This window comes from Podarcis liolepis (assembly GCF_965112155.1).
Source record: "Podarcis liolepis genome assembly, chromosome: 7".
In the NCBI taxonomy this organism is placed as follows: Eukaryota; Metazoa; Chordata; class Lepidosauria; order Squamata; family Lacertidae; genus Podarcis; species Podarcis liolepis.
Genome location: NC_139561.1, coordinates 90,880,509 through 90,905,262, shown reverse-complemented (window position 1 = coordinate 90,905,262; position 24,754 = coordinate 90,880,509). Strand labels below are relative to the sequence as shown.

At 49.4% G+C, this 24,754-nt stretch overlaps 1 protein-coding gene across 5 annotated transcripts in view; it reads right to left on the bottom strand.

Moving 5' to 3' along the window:
* The window catches only part of KLC3 (kinesin light chain 3), a 29,767-nt gene extending 5,703 nt beyond the window's left edge, over nt 1-24,064 (bottom strand). Inside the window, exons 1-9 of one of the 5 annotated variants that reach the window (XM_083516237.1) lie at nt 23,891-24,064; nt 17,821-18,201; nt 14,522-14,749; nt 12,480-12,558; nt 8,354-8,576; nt 7,202-7,289; nt 4,687-4,788; nt 3,950-4,123; nt 507-606 (exon numbers count right to left, since the gene is read on the bottom strand). In XM_083516237.1, the coding sequence (XP_083372363.1) occupies nt 507-606; nt 3,950-4,123; nt 4,687-4,788; nt 7,202-7,289; nt 8,354-8,576; nt 12,480-12,558; nt 14,522-14,749; nt 17,821-18,120 (1,294 nt within the window). In that variant the 5' untranslated portion in view covers nt 18,121-18,201; nt 23,891-24,064. Of the gene's footprint in view, nt 1-506; nt 607-3,949; nt 4,124-4,686; nt 4,789-7,201; nt 7,290-8,353; nt 8,577-12,479; nt 12,559-14,521; nt 14,750-17,820; nt 18,202-18,696; nt 18,806-19,802; nt 19,919-23,439; nt 23,838-23,890 lie in introns of those variants that run through there. The other 4 variants (XM_083516235.1, XM_083516239.1, XM_083516236.1 and 1 more) reach the window with 4 other exon arrangements.
* Nucleotides 24,065-24,754: the final 690 nt, after the last annotated feature.

Sequence of the window (24,754 nt, the reverse complement as noted above, 5' to 3'; positions counted from 1 at the left end):
TCCTGGTATGTCCCACGGAAGACCTTAAGGTCCACAAAAAACAACATTTTGGAGGTCCCAGGTTGCAAGGTGGTTAGATTGGTCTCAACTAGGGCCAGGGCCTTTTCAGCTGTGGCCCCGATCTGGTGGAACGCTCTGTCCCAAGAGACTAGGGCCCTGTGGGATTTGACATTTTTCCACAGGGCCTGCAAGACGGAGCTGTTCCACCTGGCCTTTGGTTTGGACTCAGTCTGACCCCCTCCTTTCATAATCCTCATAGAACTCTAGCCCAATGGTTGCCATTAATTTGATTCTGAATTAATTTTAGAATGAATTGGTTTTAGAATGCTGTGTTACTTTTATTGTTGTTAGCCGCTCTGAGCCCGGCTTCGGCTGGGGAGGGTGGGATATAAATAAAATTTTATTATTATTATTATTGTGCACAGTTTGCCGCTACATCGCCCTTCCCCAAACTTCCCTCTCCATACTCTGCTGCAGAGAAACGCAACTGCAAGCCGGTTGCTCACCGCCTCTGCTGATGCCCAAATCCTGGTCATGTGTGGACAGAATTTCCTTGTAGAGCTCTTCAGCCTGTTGGTACTTGCCCTGCTTCAGGTAAGACGATGCCTAGGCGAGAAGAGAGGAAGGCGGTTTTAGGTGGGTGGCACCGTACCCGATGACATCACCTGTTTCCCTAATGAAAAAACAATTAACTAGAAAGAAGGTTCTTTTTATCTTATGTGGTGGTCTTCTAGTAAGGTTAAGGCTTACTGGGAAATGATATATAATGAAATGAAAAGGATGTTTAAAATAAGGTTTGTAAAAAAAACTCAGAAGCTTTCCTTTTGGGCATTACAGTGGTACCTCGGGTTAAGTACTTAATTCGTTCTGGAGGTCCATTCTTAACCTGAAACTGTTCTTAACCTTCATGAAGCACCACTTTAGCTAATGGGGCCTCCCGCTGCTGCTGCGCCACCAAAGCACGATTTCTGTTCTCATCCTGAAGCAAAGTTCTTAACCCGAGGTACTATTTCTGGGTTAGCGGAGTCTGTAACCTGAAGCATATGTAACCTGAGGTACCACTGTATAGGAACAGAACTACCCAAACGGTATTGCAATTTATTCATGTATGCGACTACTGTGGAAAGAATGTTACTTGCCCCAAAATGGAAAGAAGTAGAAGTTCCAGCAAAGGAAGAATGGATACAAAAACTTATGGAATATTCAGATATGGCGGGACTCACCGGAAGAATAAGAAATCAAGATAACAAACTTTTTTTATAAAAGAACGGTTTATTCAATGTTTACAGATAAACTGTAAACAGATAAGAAAAAATTGGCAGGATTATTGTAATAACCTGCCATTTCATAAGTTTATACTTAAAGAAGATAAATAAATGAGTGAATTAAGTTAATTTGGATACGTAGAAGGTATTAAAAATAAATTTAAGGAACCGCAGAAAGAGGGGGAAGGAAGTCGAGTTTTGAAATGTCAAAATGTTTGTAAAATCAATGAAATGGATAAACCTGAAAAGTACAAAAAAAATAGAGAAAGAAAAAACGAAAAAACAATTAACTAGCTTTTACGGCATTCTAATTTTATGTACTGGAAATGAAACCCTTTCTATAGGGCCTGTTCCCCTGTAGGTCTAAGTTGCACTTTGCACTTTGATAACCTATTCTGAGCTCTGGTTTTCCCAGTAGTGATGTATGGAAGTGAGAGCTGAACCATCAAGAAGGCTGATCACCGAAGAACGGATGCTTTTGAATTCTGGTGCTGGAGGAGACTCTTGAGAGTCCCATGGACTGCAAGAAGGTCAAACCTCTCCATTCTGAAGGAAATCAGCCCTGAGTGCTCACTGGAAGGACAGATCCTGAAGCTGAGGCTCCAAGACTTTGGCCACCTCATGAGAAGAGAAGACTCCCTGGAAAAGACCCTGATGTTGGGAAAGATGGAGGGCACAAGGAGAAGGGGACGACAGAGGACAAGATGGTTGGACAGTGTTCTCGAAGCTACCAGCATGAGTTTGACCAAACTGCGGGAGGCAGTGGAAGACAGGAGGGCTTGGCGTGCTCTGGTCCAGGGGGTCACGAAGAGGCGGACACAACTAAATGACTAAACAACAACAACAACTTAGGCTGAATTTTAGCTGGTTTTAATTTGCACTGACAGCTGGAACCTCCAGCCGAATGTTTTTTCATCTCCAAGAGCAGCCTAACCTTTATTACCTAGGAAATCCTGCTTGCGGATTTTTCTATTCTTCCGCAGTCATATTGCATGCATATATATATAATGGCTGATTGTTGCAATCGATGGCTTTTTCCTGAGTTGCGCCGAGGCAGCAAAGCCATTGCAAAAATAAATGAAAGATAAAGCTTTAAAGTGGCTGTTGTGCAAATGCTGCAAATATTGAAATGTGTGTTGTTTGTGCACAAAAACACCTCATCGCTGTTGTTACTCTACATTAAAAACAGCCCACATACTGAATCATGATGAACCATTTCTAAATGAAACACCAGCACCGAGTAAGTCAAAAGGAACCCAAAAGTCGAACAGTCCTGCAATGACCAGGGCAGTCGTGTTGCTGAATAGTCATCTTCTATAGTAGATCCTGTCTGTTAAATGTCCACCCACCTGGGAAGCCTGCCTGGCAACAACCTTGTCATCGTTTGGGCTGCACCAATCATGGGATGCTTTTACTCTTGATTTCTGTGTATTTTTTTCCTACTGTATTTTACTCTTGTAAATCATTTTGGGACCTTTTGATTATTGAGAAAGTCAGTAATAAACTCATGGAGGAGAGGTCTACTGATGGCTACCAGCCACAATGACCATGTTCTGCCTCTGGCAGTTGGAGACAGCAATGCTTCTGAATGCTTGGACTACTGCAATGCGCTCTACGTGGGGCTGCCTTTGAAGGTGACCCGGAAACTGCAATTAATCCAGAATGCGGCAGCTAGACTGGTGACTGGAAGCAGCCGCCAGGACCACATAACACCGGTCTTGAAAGACCTACATTGGCTCCCAGTACATTTCCGAGCACAATTCAAATTGTTGGTGCTGACCTTTAAAGCCCTAAACGGCCTCGGTCCAGTAGACCTGAAGGAGCGTCTCCACCCCCATCGTTCTGCCCAGACACTCAGGTCCAGCGCCGAGGGCCTTCTGGCGGTTCCCTCATTGCGAGAAGCCAAGTTACAGGGAACCAGGCAGAGGGCCTTCTCGGTGGTGGCGCCCGCCCTGTGGAACGCCCTCCCACCAGATGTCAAAGAGAACAACAACTACCAGACTTTTAGAAGACATCTGAAGGCAGCCCTGTTTAGGGAAGCTTTTAATGTTTGATGTATTACGGTATTGTAATATTTTGTTGGAAGCCGCCCAGAGTTTGCTGGGGAATCCCGGCCAGATGGACGGGGTATAAATAATAAATTATTATTATTATTATTATTATTATTATTATTATTATTATTATTATTATTATTGCCAGTTCTTAGGTTCTTGTGGAGCCTCCAGCTCCAGAGGCAGTCTACCTTGTTTCCTAGGTTCTTAGGGTTATTTGGCCACTGCGAGGATGCTGGACTAGATGGATCTCTAGTGGCCAGGCTCTTCTGAAATATCCTGAAAAGTATACAATATGACTAAGCCATTTCTCACCTTCTCACCCCTTGCCTTTTCCTGTAAGACCTATTACAGTCGTTAAGAGTCGTCAACAGGCTCATCTCAGCTATCTGCCAATCTCCCATTCCCACCACCCTTCTGAGTAATACCCCTCCCCACCTTCTCTCTATATAGAAGGATCTGGCAACTTCTGTTTCAGTGTATCTGAAGAAGTGTGCATGCACACGAAAGCTCATACCAAGAACTAACTTAGTTGGTCTTTAAGGTGCTACTGGAAGGAATTTTTTTATTTTGATCCTGAAAAGTAAACGTCCTCTGGCTGAGACACACACAAAACGTCTCCCCATCGTTTACCAGGTTGTTCTTGGTCTTGGCCACGTTTGGGTCGCCGGGCCCCAGCCGGGTCTGGTAGATGCAGAGAGCCCTCTGGTAGTACTGCTCCACCTCCTCAAACTTCCCCTGGTTCTGGCACAGGAGCGCCAGGTTGTTCAGCTGCTTGGCCACGTCTGGGTGATCAGTGCCCAAGACCTAAAAAACAAGAGTGGGTAAGAGATTCTAGCATTGGGACCTGGCAGAGACCAGGGTTCAAATCCTCCCACTGGGTGTGACCTCTCTCAGCCTGGCATTCCTTGCAGGGCTGTTGAGATGGGGATTAAATGAAGGAGGAGGGGAACCAGGCATATACCATCTAGAGCTCCTGGGGGGGGGGGATGGTGAAATATAAATGCATTCATTCTCAGCTTTTTTTTTTTTTAAAGCAAGTTTTGGGAGAAAAGAAATGCGAGTTTGTGTACTTTTCTTTTTAAAAATGCAGATTGATGCAGTGCACATGCACACACACCGCTTTAGTTGCAGAGACCAGAAAGAGGTTGATTCCGCCAGCCTTATTGTCAGACCATCCTACTGTTAAAATGTGAATTTGAAAGTATTGTGTATTCCACAATTCTGGGTCTGGTCAGAGTCTGAGTGCTGAGATCAGCGTAATTGGAACCTTGTCTGTCTGTCTGGTTTTTTTAAAAGCAAAGTTAAGTTTCTAGTCCTTAAGATGGGTTGAATAGAGTTTTTCTTGGGGTCTCTGGTAAAGCCTGTACCTTCTCTCTGATCTCTAAGGCTCTCTTGCAGAGTGGTTCGGCTTCTGTGTATTTCCCCCTCTTGCCATAGAGCACGGCCAGGTTATTAAGAGTCGCAGCCACCTGTCAGAAACAGGAGGAAAGGTCTGTTTATTCCTTTATTTATTTATTTTTAAACCTTTATTAAGCATTCAACACAAATTTACACAACAATACACCATGTTACATTTTCTACAAGCTACATGGACGTACTTTACGTGGAAAAAGAAGAAAAGAAAAAAAGAGAGAGAAAAAGAAGAAAATAAAAGATAAAGGATGGATTAAATAAAATAAAATAAACTTCCGATTATTCTCATTGTACTGTATCTCATTTATTATTTTATACACAGTATCTTATTGTTATTATTTGTTTTTCTGGTACCACTGTATATACAGAAGGCATCAGGGCGGTTCACAGAATAAAATCAAAATATAAAACCACAAAAAGAAGAATCAAAATAAAAACAACAGTACAGTGGTATCTCGGGTTAAGAACTTAATTCGTTCCAGAGGTCCGTTCTTAACCTGAAACTGTTCTTAACCTGAAGCACCACTTTAGCTAATGGGGACTCCGGCTGCCACCGCATGATTTCTGTTCTCATCTTGGAGCAAAGTTCTTAACCCGAGGTACTATTTCTGGGTTAGCGGAGTCTGTAACCTGAAGCGTATGTAACCTGAAGCGTATGTAACCTGAGGTAAAGGTAAAGGGACCCCTGACCATTAGGTCCAGTCGTGGCCGACTCTGGGGTTGCGGCACTCATCTCGCTTTATTGGCCGAGGGAGCCGGCATACAGCTTCCGGGTCATGTGGCCAGCAGGACTGAGCCGCTTCTGGTGAAACAGAGCAGCGCACGGAAATGCCGTTTACCTTCCTGCCGGAGTCGTACCTATTTATCTACTTGCACTTTGACATGCTTTTGAACTGCTAGGTTGGCAGGAGCAGGAACCGAGCAACGGGAGCTCACCCCGTCGCGTGGATTCAAACCGCCGACCTTCTGATCGGCAAGAGCTAGGCTCTGTGATTTAACCCACAGCGCCACCCGCGTCCCTTGTAACCTGAGGTACCACTGTACTAATAGCAACACCCTGAACTTGGGCAGGTACCAAATCAGCATCCTCTGAGCGCAGGACTTCCATGCAGATGATTCCTCAATGCTGTCAGCAATTGTGCTGCAGCATCTGGCACTAACTGCACCATTTGGGGAGGGGCATCAGCCAAGCTCTCCTCACCCCCCCCCCCTCGAAGGCCTAGCACCTTTTAAACACTGCATCTTTGGGAGCTTGGACCATAAAGAAGGCTGATCGCCGAAGAGTTGATGCTTTTGAATTCTGGTGCTGGAGGAGACTCTGGAGAGTCCCATGGACTGCAAGAAGATCAAACCTCTCCATTCTGAAGGAAATCAGCCCTGAGTGCTCCCTGGAAGGACAGATCCTGAAGCTGAGGCTCCAAGACTTTGGCCACCTCAGGAGAAGAGAAGACTCCCTGGAAAAGACCCTGATGTTGGGAAAGATGGAGGGCACAAGGAGAAGGGGACGAGAGAGGACGAGATGGTGGGACAGTGTTCTCGAAGCTCCCAGCATGAGTTTGACCAAACTGCAGGAGGCAGTGGAAGACAGGAGTGCCTGGCGTGCTCTGATCCAGGGGGTCACGAAGAGTCGGTCACGACTAAACGATTAAACAACAACAAATTTTTGGGAGCACAAGAGACTCTTCAAAACTTCCAAGGGTGTCCAGAAGAGTTGTATTTTTACTAAGAGAGTGACCTGCCCCTCCCAAGAAAAATGGCGTGATGGCCTGGGATTCGGACTCGGAGGCTGAACCTGAGGGATCCCAGCCTGCACAGGATTCCCCGCCTCCAGAACCAGCTGAGCCGGGGCTGGGGCTTGAGCCTGAAGGGTCCTCACCTGTGCTGGATCCTCAGGTGCAGGCACCAACTGAGTCTGCTCTGGCTCCTGAGGTGACGGAGGACCCATTAACTGCAGGTGCTCCACTCTCAGCCCCATCGGAGGAAGCTGAGGTCGCCTCTGGGTCCGGTAACCCTCCAGCCTCTCCTGAGCTGCAGAGGCTCAGGGCAGAGAGGCGGAGGGAACTAAGTTCCCGCAGGAGGAGTGCTCGCCTCCAGGCCAGGAGAGGCGAGTCACCTGTGGACCGGGGCCGCTCTATGCCTCGGGGCAGATAAAAGCCGGCCAGCCCCAGTCCCAGGTTGCGGGAGGAACATTGTAGGTAGCCTGTTCCTGCCTGAAGCCTGTCCTGCATTCCTGACCTCACCTGACTCCCTGCCCTGCACCCAGCACCAGCTTTTACAGACTGCCTCCATATTGCGCCTTTGACCTCGGACTGGACTTGGACCTCGCTTCTCCATTAACCCACGGGACCAGCACAAATGATCTCTGCCCCCACCCATCCAAATACTCCCAGAGGAGAAGAGACAAGGAAGAGAAGCCTTAACAGGACCCAAGCAGCAACACCCTCCACCGAGCCCCAGACGGACACTCACGGCGGGGTGCTCCACACCCAGCGTCTGCTCCCGGATATCGAGAGCATCGTTCAGCAGCTCTGTGGCCTCCTTGTACTTGTTCTGGTCCCTGCGGCAGAAGAAGTCAGCAGCATGGAAAGAAACAGGAGATTGGAAAATGTTTATTGAATATATGAGAAATAACAGGGTACAGCTGAAAACGCTGGCAGCGTTGAGATGAATTCAACAGTGTAAATAAGTTTTGGTGGATGCAATAATGGAGTACTGAACGGTATAGTTTTTGTAAACTATGCAGGGATTTATTATATGTAACGTGAACCATGGAAAGAGAAGAAGGGAAGTTGTTGATGACTTAAGGATGTATAAATGAGTACAGTGGATGCTTGGGTTGTGAACGTGATCCATGCAGCAGACACATTCGCAATCCGCAGCGCCGCGTCTGCGCACGCGTGGGTTGCAATTCGGTGCTTCTGCGCAAGCATCCATAACCTGTGAAAACGCAACCTGCAGCGTCTGTAACCTGAGGTATGACTGTACTTTAAATTGTAAAATAGAAAATTTAATTATAGATAGAGAGATAGAGATAGATATGGCCTTCAATTTTAATTAGCCTGATCCTCTATTCCCTTTTCCCCTTTCCTCTTCTACGAAGAAACCCTTTCTTGGTCTCCTTGCTGGCCCTAGTAGGACCTCCCAAAAATTAACCCTTAATTTTTGAATTTTATTGATTTTGATGCTGCATTTTATGTTGTGTTTTATGCTGCTTTTAAGTCGCATTTTAACCAATGTTTTATATTTGCTGTTAGCCGCACCGAGCCCGGTTTTTAAACCAGGAAGGGCGGGGCTTAAATAAAAATGTATTATTATTATTCTATAGATGCCATGCGAAAAGCATCAGTGCCTCAGCCACACCTGCAGAAGTCCTGAGAAGGAGCCGGCTAGCAGGACTCGGCCAAACATGGCCTCTGAATGCAGGACATATTTAAAAGGTGCAACCTCGGGCTCCTGCAGAAGATGCTTATAGAATTGGGGAGTCGGCAGGGGCGCCCAAAGGCCATCTAGCCCAACCCCATGCAATGCAGGAATCAAAGCTCTAAGTCTTCTCTTTCCAAGGCTCTTCTCAGCAGCCCGGGACCCTTTCCCACACAACACGCCCCCTGCCACCCCCCTTACCTATAAACCAAGGCTAAGATGTTCAGCATGGTGGCTACATCTGGGTGGCTGTGTCCAGAGCTCTTCTCTAGGTCTTCCAGCGCCTGTTTGCAGAGGGGGACGGCCACTTCGTAGCGCCCCTGGGAGGCGTACTGGATCACCAGGTTGTGGAGGGTCCGAAGCCGCGCCGGGATCTCGTAGCCCCCCTGCTGAGCGGCCGAAGCGGCTGCGCTCGGGCTCCCTCCTGCCGCAGACAAGAGACACAGGTAAGTCAGGCCCATTGCAGGAGAAGATTCCTGAACCCAGAACCCATCCGAAAACGTCGGGGGGTTAGAACAGTGTTTCTAATGTGGAAACAACGAGAGCCAGGATTGAGATTTGGAGTTATGCTTCAAGGTCCAGACTATGGAAAGCCTGAAAAATTAATAATTGCAATTTGGAAGATAATTCAACCTTTTTTTATTTTAGTTTTTTATTGGATTGTGATTTGATATGTTAATTGGATGTTTTTTATTGGAAAATTAATACAAATGATTTAACAAAAAAACAAACATTGCTTCCCAAACTTTTGGGAGCCACTGTCCCCTCGGTTCCAGAAACTCAGCGTTATTCAGAATAGCAGTTTGCACAACCTGCTAAGGAAGATAATGTCACAATAAAATTATAAGGTAAAGGGACCCCTGACCATTAGGTCCAGTTGCGGACGACTCTGGGGTTGTGGCGCTCATCTCGCTTTATTGGCCGAGGGAGCCGGCGTACAGCTTCCAGGTCATGTGGCCAGCATGACTAAGCCGCTTCTGGCGAACCAGAGCAGCGCACAGAAACGCTGTTTACCTTCCCGCCGGAGTGGTACCTATTGATCTACTTGCACTTTGACGTGCTTTCGAACTGCTAGGTGGGCAGGAGCTGGGACCGAGAAACGGGAGCTCACCCCGTCGCGGGGATTTGAACCGCCGACCTTCTTATTGGCAAGTCCTAGGCTCTGTGGTTTAACCCACAGCGCCACCCGTGTCCCAATAAAATTATAATCGGGAATAATTAATTGCACATTTGTTCAAAACTCAAAACTATTGAGTTTAATTAGTTCAACAAAACTGATTGATTTGATCCTGTGATTCCAGCTTTTCAAAGTCTGGATACTTGTTCGCACCTCCAAGCGCCCTCCTTTGCCTATTAGCGCTGCCCCCAGGTCACCCCACGGCCCCCCACAAGCGGGAGAAACCACCCACTGGGTTAGAATGTGGCCTTCACTGGGGTGGGGTGAAGGTTAAACACAACCCCATGTAACCCAGCCGAAAACTGGCCCTCCTGCCTAGCTACCAGAAAGAAGACTAGTGGGAGTTTTAGGTTACTAGCCAATAACTTAATTCTACTTTCCCAAGACATTCTATCTCTGACCGCGGGGTCACCACACCAGGGAAGGGAAATAAGAAAGAACCCAAGAAGAGGGTGCTGGATCAGGCCAAGGGCCAGTCTAATCCAGCATCCTGCCTTCACAGTGGGCAACCAGCTGCCTGTGCGAAACCAGCAAAGCAGAATTCCAGCAACTAGGATTCAGAATCATTGCTGCAACCAACTTTGGAGACAAGGCACAGCTAGTATCCATTGGCAGCTCTCTCCTCCTCCATGAATTTGTCTCGCTTTCTCTTAAAACCATGTAAGTTGGCATTGAAATAATAAAAAGGTCTTATATACAGTATATAAGGGACACGGGTGGGGCTGTGGGTTAAACCACAGAGCCTAGGACTTGCCGATCAGAAGGTCGGCGGTTCAAATCCCCGCAACGGGGTGAGCTCCTGTTGCTCGGTCCCTGCTCCTGCCAAGCTAGCAGTTCAAAAGCACATCAAAGTGCAAGTAGATAAATAGGTACCACTCCGGTGGGAAGGTAAACGGCGTTTCCGTGCGCTGCTCTGGTTTGCCAGAAGCGGCTTAGTCATGCTGGCCACATGACCTGGAAGCTGTATGCCGGCTCCCTCAGCCAATAAAGCGAGATGAGCGACGCCACCCCCGAGTCAAAACATCTGGAGCACGGGTGTCAAACACAAGGCCCGCGGGCCAAATCCGGCCCGCCAGACCTCATCATGTGGCCCGCGTAGCCGCCGCCGGCCGCCAGCCTTCAACTTTTTTTCTTGCTTTTTTTTTTTGACACAAGAAAACCGCCTCTTCAGTGCATGCACGGCCTGAAAAGCAGGCAGGCAGGTGGGCGGAGCCTCCGGAGACAAGGCCACGCCCCCACTACAGCTTTCCCTCAGCGGGGAAAGAAACGACGAGCCCAGCTTTTTACCTGCTCCAGTAAGGCCCGCAAGCAGAGCTCGTGCGCGCTGCGACCCTGAGACCCCTGCTGCACGTAGGCCGCATTCACGAGCCTCTCGCTGGCCACAAAGTTCTCCGTATTCATGGCGGAGGAAAGCGAGGGAATGATTTTTATTGATTTAGAGAGGGGCAGCTCCCCCTCTGCCCCCCTTGGCTACACCCATGATGCTAAGGCCTGGGCGCCTCCGGTGCCAGCGCCGTGGGCCAGGGACAGGACTACAACTCCCAGCCGGCTCCGGGGCAAAGGCGGCCGGCGATCAGCTGGTGTTAAAGGGGACACAGCCCTGGAATTGTGACTCGGGGGGAGGGAGGGAGGGAAGAGAAAAACAAACCCACAGAGCGAACCCATCTCCGAAAGCAGCCGGAGGTGGTTCCCTGGTGATGCGCGCCGGCTGCAGCAAAGCAGCTCCTGGGGCGCTTTCCCTCTGCACCACCAAATCTGGGTTTGTTTGTTTTTTTGCAAGTGGGGAGCTGGAGGAAAAGTGGGGCATTGCTATTATTATTATAATTTGCAACGGCGTCTTCTGCACCTGCAGAGAGAAGTAAGTGAACGGCCGCCTCCCTCCCTCCCTCGCTCGCTTGCTTTCTTGCTCGCCTACCTGTTTTGCGCAATGGTAACGCGCGCATGCAGTGCGGAAGGTTCCCCTGCGAGGAAGCACCGCTGGGTTTTGCAAGTGGGAGGGGAAATTGCTCCCAGGTAAATGAGCGCAGGGTGGCCTCATCCGGTCCTTCGGGTTCGGGGAGCTTCCTCGGCTCAGAATCTCCATGCGAACCCCTCTTTTTGACCCCTCTTTCTTCATAGAGTTGGAAAGGGACCCGACGGGTCATCTAGAGTCTAAGGTTTTCCATTCCCTCCCCCCATTTTAATTATTAGTTTTGTGCATCCCCTCCCTGTTTTGCTATATTTTTAACGACTGGATATTAAAATTGTTTTAAAGTTGCCCTAACCTTGTTTTCTTGCGTGGGATCAAAGTTTTGTTTTTAGAATTTGAAGATCTGTGGCCATTATAATAATTTGACAACATATCATGTAGAATTAATGTGCTCAGAATTTAGTGGTGTAAATATATTTGTTTTCAAACAGGAAATATTTTTGCTTCATGATGCTGTTTATTGTTATCAATAATTGAATGCAGTGACAATAATTTATGATAATAAAGAGTGGACACATAGTCCTACAGATACAACTGGCCCTTTGAGGGTGACCAAGCTGCTGATGCGGCCCCCAATGAATTTGAGTTTGACACCCCTGATCTGGAGGGCCGAGTTTGAGGAAGCCTGATCTAATAAGACCACTGATCCATAAAATGAAAGCAATAAACAATGTACTGCAATCACACAATCAATCAATCAATCGGTAGCTGAACAGGGTTCCTCACCGTCGCAAAAACAAAACAAAAAGCCGCAAAAACAAAAATGCAAAATAAATAGCAAAAGCAGACGGACCTCAGCGTAACACTCAAAATGGAAGTATGGCACTCAAATTGGAAGCGTAACACTCAAATCGGAGAACGTTTGGCTTCCGAAAAAAGGTCGCAAACCAGAACACCTGCTTTCTGGTTTGCAGTGTTTGGGTTCCAAGTTGTTTGAGTACCAAAGCGTTTGAGAACCAAGGGACCACTGCAGTCCTGCCCCCCCCCCAAAAAAAGGAGGGCACCCAGTTGGGTAATGCCGGCCTGAGGTGCTGCTTTTGTGCAACTGGAAACAGAAAGTTGACTTGAAGCCAGAAATGAGCTCCCACTGAACCTCTGGAAGGGCCTTGGTTTCATCATGTTGGGGTTAAGCCTCAAAAGACATGCGCAGGTTAACGCGCATCATTGGCCCATGTACGCACCCTGCCTCTGCTCATCGTCATCGTTGGGGAAGAGCGAAGACAGGCTGTCCTTCCTCTGCTCCGAGTCGTCCTTCTCCGCCTGCAAAGAGAGTAAAGTCCCGCATCTCCTGGCTTAGAAATAAATAAAAATAACAATAACAATAATAATAATTTATTATTTGTACCCCGCCCATCTGGCTGGGTTTCCCCGGCCACTCTGGGCAGCTTCCAACAGGAGATTAAAAATACACTAAAATGTCACACATTAAAAACTTCCCTGAACAGGGCTGCCTTAAGATGTCTTCTGAATGTCAGGTAGTTTTTTATCGCTTTGACATCTGGTGGGAGGGCGTTCCACAGAGTGGGCGCCACCACCGAGAAGACCCTCTGCCTGGTTCCCTGTAGCTTTGCTTCTCGCAGTGAGGGAACCGCCAGAAGGCCCTCGGCACTGGACCTCAGTGTCCGGGCAGAATGATGGGGGTGGAGAAGCTCCTTCAGGTTTACTGGACTGAGGCCGTTTAGGGCTTTAAAGGTCAACACCAACACTTTGAATTGAGGACCAGTTGCGCAGCCTGGGAGTCATTCTGGACTCACAGCTGTCCATGGAAGCGCAGGTCCATTCTGTGTCCAGGGCGGCTGTCTACCAGTTCCATCTGGTACGCGGGATGAGACCCTCCCTGCCCACAGATGGTCTCCCCAGAGTGGTGCATGCTCTGGTTATCTCCCACTTGGAGTACTGCAATGCGTTCTACGTGGGGCAACCTTTGAAGGTGACCCAGAAACTACAACTAATCCAGAATGCAGCAGCTAGACTGGGGACTGGGAGCGGCCGCCAAGACCATATAACACTGGTCTTCAAAGACCTACATTGGCCAGTATGTTTCCGAGCACAGTTCAAAGTGTTGGTGTTGACCTTGAAAGCCCTCAAAGGCCTCAAAGGCTCAGTATACCTGAAGGAGCGTCTCCACCCCCATCGTTCTGCCCGGACACTGAGGTCCAGCACCGAGGGCCTTCTGGTGGTTCCCTCCCTGTGAGAAGCCAAGTTACAGGGAACCAGGCAGAGGGCCTTCCCTGTGGTGGCGCCCTCCCTGTGGAACGCCCTCCCACCAGATGTCAAAGAGAAAAATAACTACCAAACTTTTAGAAGACACCTGAAGTCAGCCCTGTTCAGGGATGTTTTTAATGTCTGATGTTTTATCTTTTTAAACTATTATTATCCATTAATTTTGTTGGGAGCCGCCCAGCGTGGCTGGGGAAACCCAGCCAGATGGGCAGGAAATAAATAAATAAATAAATAAATAAATAAATAAATAAATAAATAAATACTACCACCACCACTACTACTACTACTACTACTACTACTACTACTACTACAACATCATGGGCCAGGAGGTCTGGCCTGGGTATACAGCAGCTGCATATTCAAAATACTGCATTCCTGAAAACCAAGGGAGATTGGAAATGTGATTCGGGGAGATTTGCAGGACGAGCATTTCAAACATCTCCTTTTGGGTGGGGTCTGAGGATCTGCTCCAAATAATAATAATAATAATAATAATAATAATAATTTATTTATACCCTGCCCATCTGGCCGGGTTTCCCCAGCCACTCTGGGCGGCTTCCAACAAAATATTACAATACAATAATCTATAAAACATTCAAAGCTTCCCGAAACAGGGCTGCCTTCAGATGTCTTCTAAAAGTCTGGTAGTTGTTGTACTCTTTGACATCTGGTGGGAGGGCGTTCCACAGGGTGGGCGCCACCACCGAGAAGGCCCTCTGCCTGGTTCCCTGTTCACGAAGGCCTGATGGAATGAATAAGCGAGGGGATCTGGTAAGTTTTCAAAGGTGCTGGGGCTGACAGCTGCCGAGAGGCCGCTTGCCTCCGTGGCTCACCCTCTAAACCTGGGTAGGTTTCAGATTTGCTGGGAGTAAGGACAAGGCACTTTGCGCATGCTTAGAGAGCTCTGTCCAGCATTACAGATTCAGTAGAAGGCAGCTTCGGACGTCCCTGCACCTCTCATTTTGGGGACTGCACGGCTTCCACATCCCTCTGTCCGTACCTGGTCATCCCTCGGGTCATATTGCCTGAGCTGGTTGAGGAATTCCAGGTGCTTCTTTTCCTCCTCCAACTGCGCCACCGATTCCTCGCTGTGCTGAAGGCGCAGTTGGGTGAGCGCCAGCTCGTCCCGCAGCCAGAGGTTCTCCTGGCAGAGACGCTTGACCTGAGCCCGCAGCTTCTGTTTCTCCGCCTCCAGCGACCCGATGTGAGAGGACAGAGCTACCATCATCTGTGGGGCAGGGCGAGATGGAGGAAGGAAACTGGGTTTGTAGGTGGACTCTTTGCAAACTCTAAACATCTGCAGCCCCCACGACAACAACTCCCCCTGCCTGGTTTAAGAGCCTGGTGGCTGGATCAAGCCAAACAGCCCACTATCCTTTTCTCACAGTGGCCAAATGCTCCATAGAATAATAATAATAATAATAATAATAATAATAATAATAATAATAATAATAATATTAATAATTTTTATTTATATCCCGCCCTCCCCAGCCGAAGCCGGGCTCAGGGCGGCTAACAACAATCAAATAATCCAACATTCTAAAAACATTTCATTATAAAAAATAATTAAAATCAAACTGATGGCAACCATTAAGCAAAAATTCTGTGCAGATTGCCAGAGGAGGGAGTCAGGCTGCGTCCTGACCAAAGGCCTGGTGGAACAGCTCTGTCTTGCAGGCCCTGCGGAAAGATGTCAAGTCCCGCAGGGCCCTAGTCTCTTGTGACAGAGCGTTCCACCAGATCGGGGCCACGGCTGAAAAAGTCCTGGCTCTGGTTGAGGCCAGCCTAACCTCTCTGTGGCCTGGGACCTTCAGAATGTTTTTATTTGCAGACCGTAGGTTCCTCTGTGGGACATACCAGGAGAAGCGGTCCCGTAGGTACCTTTAAACCGTATAGCGCTTTAAAGGTTAAAACCAGCACCTTAAACCTGATCCTGTACCCCACTGGGAGCCAGTGCAGCTGGTATAGCACCAGGTGAATGTGATCTCGCAGCGAGGACCCCGTAAGTAGCAAGGACCCCGTAAGGAGTCTCGCCGCGGCATTCTGCACCCGCTGGAGTTTCTGGGTCAGTCTCAAGGGCAGCCCCACGTACAGCGAGTTACAATAATCCAGTCTGGAGGTGACTGTCGTGTGGATCACAGTGGCTAGGTCAGATAGAACTGAGATAGACTACCTCTGAACCTGGAGGTTCCATAAAAATATCAGAAGAGACTGGCTGCTGGATCAGGCCAATGGCCCATCTAGTCCAGCTTCCTGTTCTCTCGCCGGCCGACCAGATCCCCGTGGAAAACCCAACATCAGGATCCGAGTGCAAGAGCAGCTCTCCCTTCCTACGGTTACAAGCAGCTGGTATTCAGAAGCAATTGCTGCCTCTGACAGTGGAAAGAGGAGGCAGCCTTTGTGGCTGGGATTTGCCTAATCCTCTTCTAAAGGCATCCAAGTTGGTGGCCAGCCTGAAGGAATGGGTTTCCTGGCGCCATTCCCGGGGGCTGACAAGGTCTGTGCGTCTGTGTGGTCAGGGGGTAAGATAAGACCCATCCCTGCTCCACTTTGGAACTGACAAGGCCATTCATTAGGCGTCACGGACTGATAAAGGAGAGAGCTTTGTTTATACAGCTGTGTTCTTGTTATGCATTTGCTCAAGTGCTCAGGTTAATGCATTTAGCTAATGCACCCTTGGAGAAGGAAAAATGAGGATTTTGGGGCCCGTTTCAGACTGCCTGCACAGTCAGATTTTAGATTTTGGAAACCCATTCCTTCAATCCCTGTCTGTCTCCAGTGGGAGGGAGTTCCGTAGGTTAACTACGAGCTGCGTGAAGAAGTCCTGGCTTTTATCAAAAGCATAGATTGTTTGTTATACAATGCAGCAGGAGTTGCCAAAAGAGTTGCACACACTGATTACAGCAACCTTTTCTATTAGCTACAACATAATGCTCTTTCGAGCCTAATTTCAGCAGCGGGGAAAGCAGTGGATGCCATGGGTACCAGAGAAGGCTTTTGCAGGAAAATCTCTGCCCAAGGGGCAACATCTTCATAACCCCTGGGCCAAAGGGGAAAGGCTCCAGAAAACCGAACCACCCTCATTCAAAACTATGTGCAAAAGTTGAATTTAGTATATACCAAATAAACTTAAGTGTTGGAATTCAATGAATTATATTGCATTAAGTTTCAGAAGCGGAACAACAGGTGTAACACCATCTTGAGTTTGATGGGAAGGTGGGCTTAAATAAAGCAAAATGTGTAAAAAAAGAGAAGTCCTTGCTTTTATCAGCCCTGAACCTCAACTTCATCCGATGTTCACGAGCTCTTGCGTTACAACACAGAGAAAAACTGTTCTCTAGCCGCGTTCCTCATGCCACGCATACTGTATTTTTCGCTCTATAGGACGCACCTTTTCCCCTCCAAAAATTAAGGGGAAATGTGTGTGCGTCCTATGGAGCGAATGCAGGCTCCTTGGCTTCAGCGATAGCAACGCGAAGCCTCCGAAGCGCAGAGGGAGCGCTCTCTCCGTGCTCCGGAGGCTTTGCGTTGCTTTCGCTGAAGCCTGGAGAGTGAAAGGGGTTGGTGTGCACCGACCCCTCTTGCTCTCCAGGTTTCAGTGATAGCTGCCTGAAGCCTCTGGGACACAGCGGGAGGTCCCGCTGCGCTCCGGAGGATTCGGGTTCCTTTTGCTGAAGCTGGGAAAGCAAGAGTCTCCTGGCTTCAGCGGAGAGGGAGAGCTGCGCAGCGCCCCTTCAGCGAAGCGGGAGGAGAAATGGAAGAGGCTCCGTTTCTCCTGCCGCTTCACTGAAGGGGCGCTGAGCAGAGAGGGGGAGAATTTCCCCCCCCTGTTCTCCCCCTCCTATGGTCCGGTGCGTCCTATACAGCGAAAAATACGGTAATTTTACAATCGACTATCCTGCGGCCCCTTCCTCGCTTTTTCTCCAAACTGAAAACCCTCAAACGCTGCAGCTTTTGCAATCGCTCCATCCCCTCGATCATTTTGGTCGCCCTTTCCCGAAGCTTTCCCAACTCTACCGTATCCTTTTGCAGGTGAGGTGGCCACGATCCCCAGCGCCACCACCCCAGCCTGCCTCTCTGGCACCTCTTCCCCCACATTCTTATGTGGGGGGAGAGGGCCTTGCCCCCACAGATCCCTAAAACACAAAACCCCTCAGGTTCTCCCCACAACTCCCAACTGCACCCAGATTTGGGTTCCTTCCCAGAAATTGTGAGCATCCGCCATCCTCCGAAGCTGGAACTCTGGCGGACATTCCGTGACATCACAGCAGCCCAGCCAATGGCTTCACTGCAGCATACCTGGGCCTCCGCAATTCCCAGCTCAATCCCTTCCAGACTCTTATAGACAAGGTCGTGCTTTTCCTCCAGCAGCTCCAGCGCCTGGATGTCCACGGCCTCCGCATCTGCCTCCACGGCCTCCTCTCTCTCGTCCAAGAGCTGTCTGTCCCTCAGCAAAGCCTCCTGCAGCCGGTGATGGATGCTCTTGTTCTCGCTGCGCAGAGCCTCCAGCCCTTTCATCACCTGCCGCGTGTGGACGATGATGTCGTCGGCCGTCATCCTCTCCGATTGGTTGTCGCCAATCTCCACCAGGACCGACATGGCGGGGTCAAGTCAGCCGGGAAGGAGAGGGGAAGAGGAGCCCAAAGATGGTGTCTCCGCCCTTTGGGCGATGCTCAGCTTCTGGAAAGAGAAAAATAGGTGCTGGGGTCAAGGCCCAAGTTGCGGCTTTCGAGAATGTAGCTTCTCCTCCGATCCTAGCAGTGAGGGCTGATTGGCACTCTGCGCAGACTCAGAAACCCAGCCAGGTGAGCAGGGTATAAGTAATAATAATAATAATAATACAGTGATACCTCGGGTTACAGGCGCTTCAGGTTACAGACGCTTCAGGTTACAGACTCCGCTAACCCAGAAATAGTACCTCGGGAACAGTTTCAGGTTAAGAACAGACCTCCGGAACGAATTAAGTTCTTAACCCAAGGTACCACTGTATATCTGAAGGAGCATCTCCACCCCCATCGTTCAGCCCGGACACTGAGGTCCAGCGCCGAGGGCCTTCTGGCGGTTCCCTCACTGCAAGAAGCCAAGTTACAGGGAACCAGGCAGAGGGCCTTCTCGGTGGTGGCGCCCGCCCTGTGGAACGCCCTCCCACCAGATGTCAAAGAGATAAAAAACTACCAGACATTCAGAAGACATCTGAAGGCAGCCCTGTTCAGGGAAGCTTTTAATGTTTGATGCATTACTGTACAGTGGTACCTCGGGTTACATACGCTTCAGGTTATATACACTTCAGGTTACAGACTCCGCTAACCCAGAAATAGTACCTCAGATTAAGAACTTTGCTTCAGAACAAGAACAGAAATCGAGTGGCGGCGGCACGACAGCAGCAGGAGACCCCTTTAGCTAAAGTGGTGCTTCAGGTTAAGAACAGTTTCAGGTTAAGAACGGACCTCCAGAACGAATTAAGTACTTAACCCGAAGTACCACTGTAATCATAATAAATTTTATTTATACCTGCCCTCCCCAACCAAGACCGGGCTCAGGGCGGCAAAAACCAGTTATAAAAACAATTGATTAAAATACAACTTAAAAACAAGATTAAACTACAACGTTAAAATGCAGCCTCATTTCAGTAGAAACTCAAATCAAAAACTTTTTTGGGGATGAAAACGTCAAATCTTCACCAAGGCCAACTATCCGGACTGGTCCAACGTGGGCCAGAAAAAAGCCAGGGAAGTCCCCAAATAGGAGTTCCATCACAGAAGGAGAAAGGAAAAAGGAAAGAGGGGAAGGGGATCAAGTTGATTCCAAGCCAAAGGCCAGTAATAAAATTATCATTATTTCAGGGCCAGTTCCAAGCCCTACTCTCTTTTTGCTCTCGATCCACTAAGCCAGAATCCATCACTTATTTTATTTTTATTCAACAGGATTTATATGTTGCATAAATCATCCCTTAAACAGTTTGCACATTGGAATATAAAATGTTCATCCTTATTATAAGATCGAATGCTAAAAAGCAAATTAAGCTAAAAATTATCAATGTATGTTTTCGGTTAAAAAATATACGCTACCAAATAAAACTCTAAAATTCTAAAGAAATAACTGGGAGCTGGGAATCAGATTTTTCCAATGCTTTTTATTAAAAGAACCCAAATTCAGAAATGTTATGGGGAGGAAAATTAACACCTGCAATATTTTCTGGCACTGGATGCAAGTTTGCTCTAAGTTTGGGATTTAACAATACAAAGTAAAAACCCCACCCGAAAAAAGGTTGGTGATCTCACCAGCCAGATAGGAGATAAACTGCAGCAGACAAGCTTAGTCCAAGGTTTGGCGGACCCCCATGGGAGACGGTTTGGCCGGCTCCCTTCTCACCCCTTAGGAAGGTTTCGCCCCGGCAGCTTCGCTTCGTCACCTCGGCTCTCGCCAGAACAGGTCCCGCCAGCGGACGCGCCCGCCAGAACAAGCCAGGACGCGTTTGCTGGCAGAGAGTTCTCTGCCTCCGTGCAAAAAACACGAAGCGAGTGCTTAAGAAGGCGTGAAAACACGCCGGATCACCGACCCAGGGCAGCCTTTCCCACCTAGGGATCTTCCAGATGTTTTCGACTACAACAGAACATAAGAGGAGGTTGCTGGATCAGGCCAAAGAGGGAACTATCTGATCCAGCATCCTCTTTTAAAGTAGCCGACCAGACGCCCATTATGGGAAACCTGCAAGCCCTATCCTTCTCGTTTTCAGAGGTTTTGCTGCCTCCAACTGGGGAGAGCAGAGCTAATAACCATCAATAGCCCTCTCCTCCTCCATTAATCTGTCAAATTCTTTTTCAAAGCCATCCAAGTTGGCAGCCATCCGTGCCTCCAGTGGGAGGGAGTTCCATAGGCTAACTAGGCAGTGCAGGAAGAAGGACTTTCTTTTCTCCAACTGAATCTCCAGTCAGCTTCCCTGGCTGCCCACGAGTCGTGAGGGAGGAGGATAACTTTTCTCTAGGCAATTTCTCTATGCCGTGCCTTATCTTATAAGCTTCCATCATGTTGCTTTCCTACTCACCTTTTCTCTAAACAGTCCAAAATGTTACAACTGTTCTTCACAGAGGAGTGGCCCCTATTTTGGTTGCCCTTTTCTAACCATATAATGCCCTTTTTGAAACAAGGCAACCAGCAAACCTGGTTGGGGAAGGCTGAGTTAATGTGTGCAACATTAAGAACATCATTTACAAAATAAATAAATCAGTAACAAAATAATCGTCATAATAGTCCCCCACCCCAGTTTTAACAGGCCATAGATTATTTAACGGCTCAAGACCCCTGGGTAAAGAGGACTGCTTTCGCCTGGCACCTGAAGACACGTAATGAAGGCTCCAAGCAAGCCTCTCTGGGGAGAGGCTTCCACAGACAGGGAGCCACCACTGATAAGGCCCCGCTTTTGTGTTGCCGCCCTCCAAACCTCTCATAAAGGACCTCAGATGATGATTGCAAGGCCCTGGTCAATTTGTATGAGGAGAGGCGGTCCTTAAGGTATTGAGGTCCTGAGCTGTGAAAGGCTTCATAGGTCAGAACCAGCACTTTAAATTGGGCCCGGACACTAACTGGAAGGCTTGGGAGAGCTCCAGTCTGCGGACACACCTCTCCCTTCCATCGGAACTAGGCTCCGCAACTCTGCCCCAACTGCTACACTAGCTTTTCCCACCCTTGGGTCCCCGGAGGTTGCTAGACTACAACTCCCATCATTTCTATCCAGCATGGCAATCGTCAGGGATTATGGGAGCTGTAGTCCAACAGCCCCTGGGGGACGTCGATTCAAGCCCAACAATTTTCTAGGTGTTGTTCTACCTGGAAAGGAGAAGCAGAGGCCTTTGGGGGAGATCCAAGAGCCTCTTCAGGCTGGCATCCTGTTTCTGGAGAGCACCCAACCCCACCTTCCCGGGAAGCCCAAAAGCAGCCAGGCCCTCTCTGGTTTAGAATACACACTCGCCTGGGGCGACTCAGAAGCTTTTCTAGGCAACCCAACAGGGGACCTTTCCTGAGGCAGGAGAAAAAGTGACTCTCCTATCCCTCAGTTCTGAATAAGACAAATGACGAATGCCAGCCCATCCGGGCCCGTCAGTTTCACGAAGTTTTGCAGAGCGGGTGGCGCTGTGGGTTAAACCACAGAGCCTAGGACTTGCCGATCAGAAGGTCGGTGGTTCGAATCCCTGCGACGGGGTGAGCTCCCGTTGCTCAGTCCCTGCTCCTGCCAACCTAGCAGTTTGAAAGCACGTCAAAGTGCAAATAGATAAATAGGTACCGCTCCGGCGGGAAGGTAAACGGCATTTCCGTGCGCTGCTCTGGTTTGCCAGAAGCGGCTTAGTCATGCTGGCCACATGACCCGGAAGCTGCACACCGGCTCCCTAGGCCAGTAAAGCGAGATGAGCGCCGCAACCCCAGAGTCGGCCACAACTGGACCTAATGGTCAGGGTTTATTTTTATATACTATATATGTAATTTTATTAGTTTTTTAACATATCATTTTCAACAGTACAGTGGTACCTCGGGTTAAGTACTTAATTCGTTCCGGAGGTCCGTTCTTAACCTGAAACTGTTCTTAACCTGAAGCACCACTTTAGCTAATGGGGCCTCCTGCAGCCGCCACCGCACCTCCGGAGCACAATTTCTGTTCTCATCCTGAAGCAAAGTTCTTAACCCGAGGTAATATTCCTGGGTTAGTGGAGTCTGTAACCTGAAGCATAAGTAACCAGAGGTACCACTGTAGATAAATAGGTACCGCTCCGGCGGGAAGGTAAACGGTGTTTCCGTGCGCTGCTCTGGTTCGCCAGAGCGGCTTAGTCCTGCTGGCCACATGACCCGGAAGCTGTAGACCGGTTCCCTCGGCCAATAAAGCGAGATGAGCGCCGCAACCCCAGAGTCGGCCACGACTGGACCTAATGGTCGGGGTCCCTTTACCTTTACACACATTGCACCCAGGGAACCAGAGGTCCCTCAGCTCCAAGTCCTGAGAAGGATGAACGCAGGCTGGCTTGCAATGCGCAAAGAAAAGGCCAGGATCTGGCACATGGATTCTGTGCAGCGCAGCCTCGCCTGTGCATGGTCCAAGACTCTGGGGGAGCCACTCCTACCTGCTTTCGACAACTCGCTTTGAAATATCACACACACACACACACACACACACACACACACACACGGCATCCTCCTGGATTGCTTGTGCAATGGGATGGGCTCAGTTTGCAAGCAATATGTCTGCCCCGGCAAGGGAGTGGTGCTTGCATGGAAATAAATGCAGGGATGATGACCTCAAGCCTTACAACAGCCTCCCCCAACCTGGCACCCCCCCCCCCACTCTGACATTTCAGACTACAACTCCCACCAGCTCCAGCCAGCACCTGACGGGAACTGTAGTCCGAAACATCCGAGGGCCTCCTGGAAGTTGCTGACTCTCAGCCAGAGGTTCGAGACACATCTCGGCACACTTTCAAAAACAACATTTTATTTTGATTATTGATTCCAATTTATTTACACACCCACCCACCCTTTACAACAAGGTCCCTGGGCTGGGTTACAGCAACCACAGCCCTAACATTAAAAAAAAAAAAAACAGTTTGAAACAAGCTAAAATGGCAGAACTAAAGGTGGGAATTAGCTGCGAGGAACTAATTCCCTGGGAATTAGCTCCAAGGAACGAAAGGGCGCTGACTTCTGACGAGAGGCGCTCAAGTCTTGCCAGATCAGGAGGCGCTTCCCAGCTTACTTTCCTCCTTTTATTCATGAAATCTCCTTGCAGCGCCTCGGGTACTTCGTCGTAAACAACAAGAAAAAAACGATTTTTATTTTTTTTATAAACCCACAAACCGTCAACAGTGGGAGGAGCAGCTAGATTAAGAACAAAAGTCCGGCGGGGAGAAAGAGGGTCTTTTATTTTCTCCTTACCTGGCTCAGAAGGAGGGAGAAGGACGCGCTTTTGGGGGGGGCGGGTAGAATCCAGCCCCCTTTTATTCTGCCCCTCCTGCGAGAAAAGCGCCCGCAGCTGGCGCGCAAGGCGGGTGGGGCAGCTGGAAAGCGACGCTGCTAAATCCTTGGAGGTGTCTCCAATGCGAGCTGGGGTTTTTTTGGGGGGGGGAACCTTAGATCTGCGCCCCACTGGAGAAAAGAGCACCCCGGGTCATGCTCTGGTGGGGAGGGGGGGCGTCCGAGCCGGAGGCTGCGGGGAAGGAGAGTTGCAGGATGGCGAGGCGCCGCTTGCAAGAAGAGCCGAGGATGGCGAGGGAGGCGCGTCGCCAGCTGCGCGCCCCGATCCGCGCACCTGCCCGCCGGAGCAGCTTCGGCCTCGCCCCTCCCGGCCTCCCCGGCGGCTCCTCCCCGCCCCGCTGGGCCGGCTCACCTGCCTGCTCCGCCTCGCGCAGCGCCGGCCCCCGGGGCTCCCCCATCCGGCCCCGGCGCGCCTCTGCTGCTGCTCCTTCTTTGGCGCGCCCGGGGCGCGGCAGGCAGGCAGGGCATCGCTGGGCTGCGCAGAAAGCGGACGGGGCCAGCCGGTCTTGGGCAGCAGCTGGCGCCCAGCTCGCGGTGGGTGGGTGGGGTGGCTGGGTGGGTCGGAGATGGCGAGGCCCTGGGGCCGATGGGAGTTGTAGTGCAGCACATCTGGCGAGCCGCTGGGAGTCGTAGTGAGATGCGCCTCCGGCGGCAGCGGGTCCCGGGAGGAGCGAAGCCAGGGGCGTTCTGCATGCGGAACAGGTGTCCGAGGAAGGAGCAGAGGGCGAGATAATAATAATAATAATAATAATAATAATAATAATAATAATAATAATAATAATAATAATAATAATAATAATCCAGAATCCTGTTCTCACATAATACCCCTAAGAACCTGGGAATCTGGGTAGACGCTCTCTGGAGCTGGAGGTTATAATAATAATTTAATAATAATTTATTATTTGTACCCCGCCCATCTGGCTGGGTTTCCCCAGCCACTCTGGGCGGCTTCCAACAAAGATGAAAAATACACTAAAATGTCACATATTAAAAACTTCCCTGAACAGGGCTGCCTTCAGATGTCTTCTGAATGTCAGGTAGTTGTTTATCGCTTTGACATCTGGTGGGAGGGCGTTCCACAGGGCGGGCGCCACTACCGAGAAGGCCCTCTGCCTGGTTCCCTGTAACTTGGCCTCTCGCAGTGAGGTGCAGGCAGAACTAAGCCCCTGCAAACGGCTCCTTTTGTTTAAATAAAGAAGAAGAAGAAGAAAAAGAA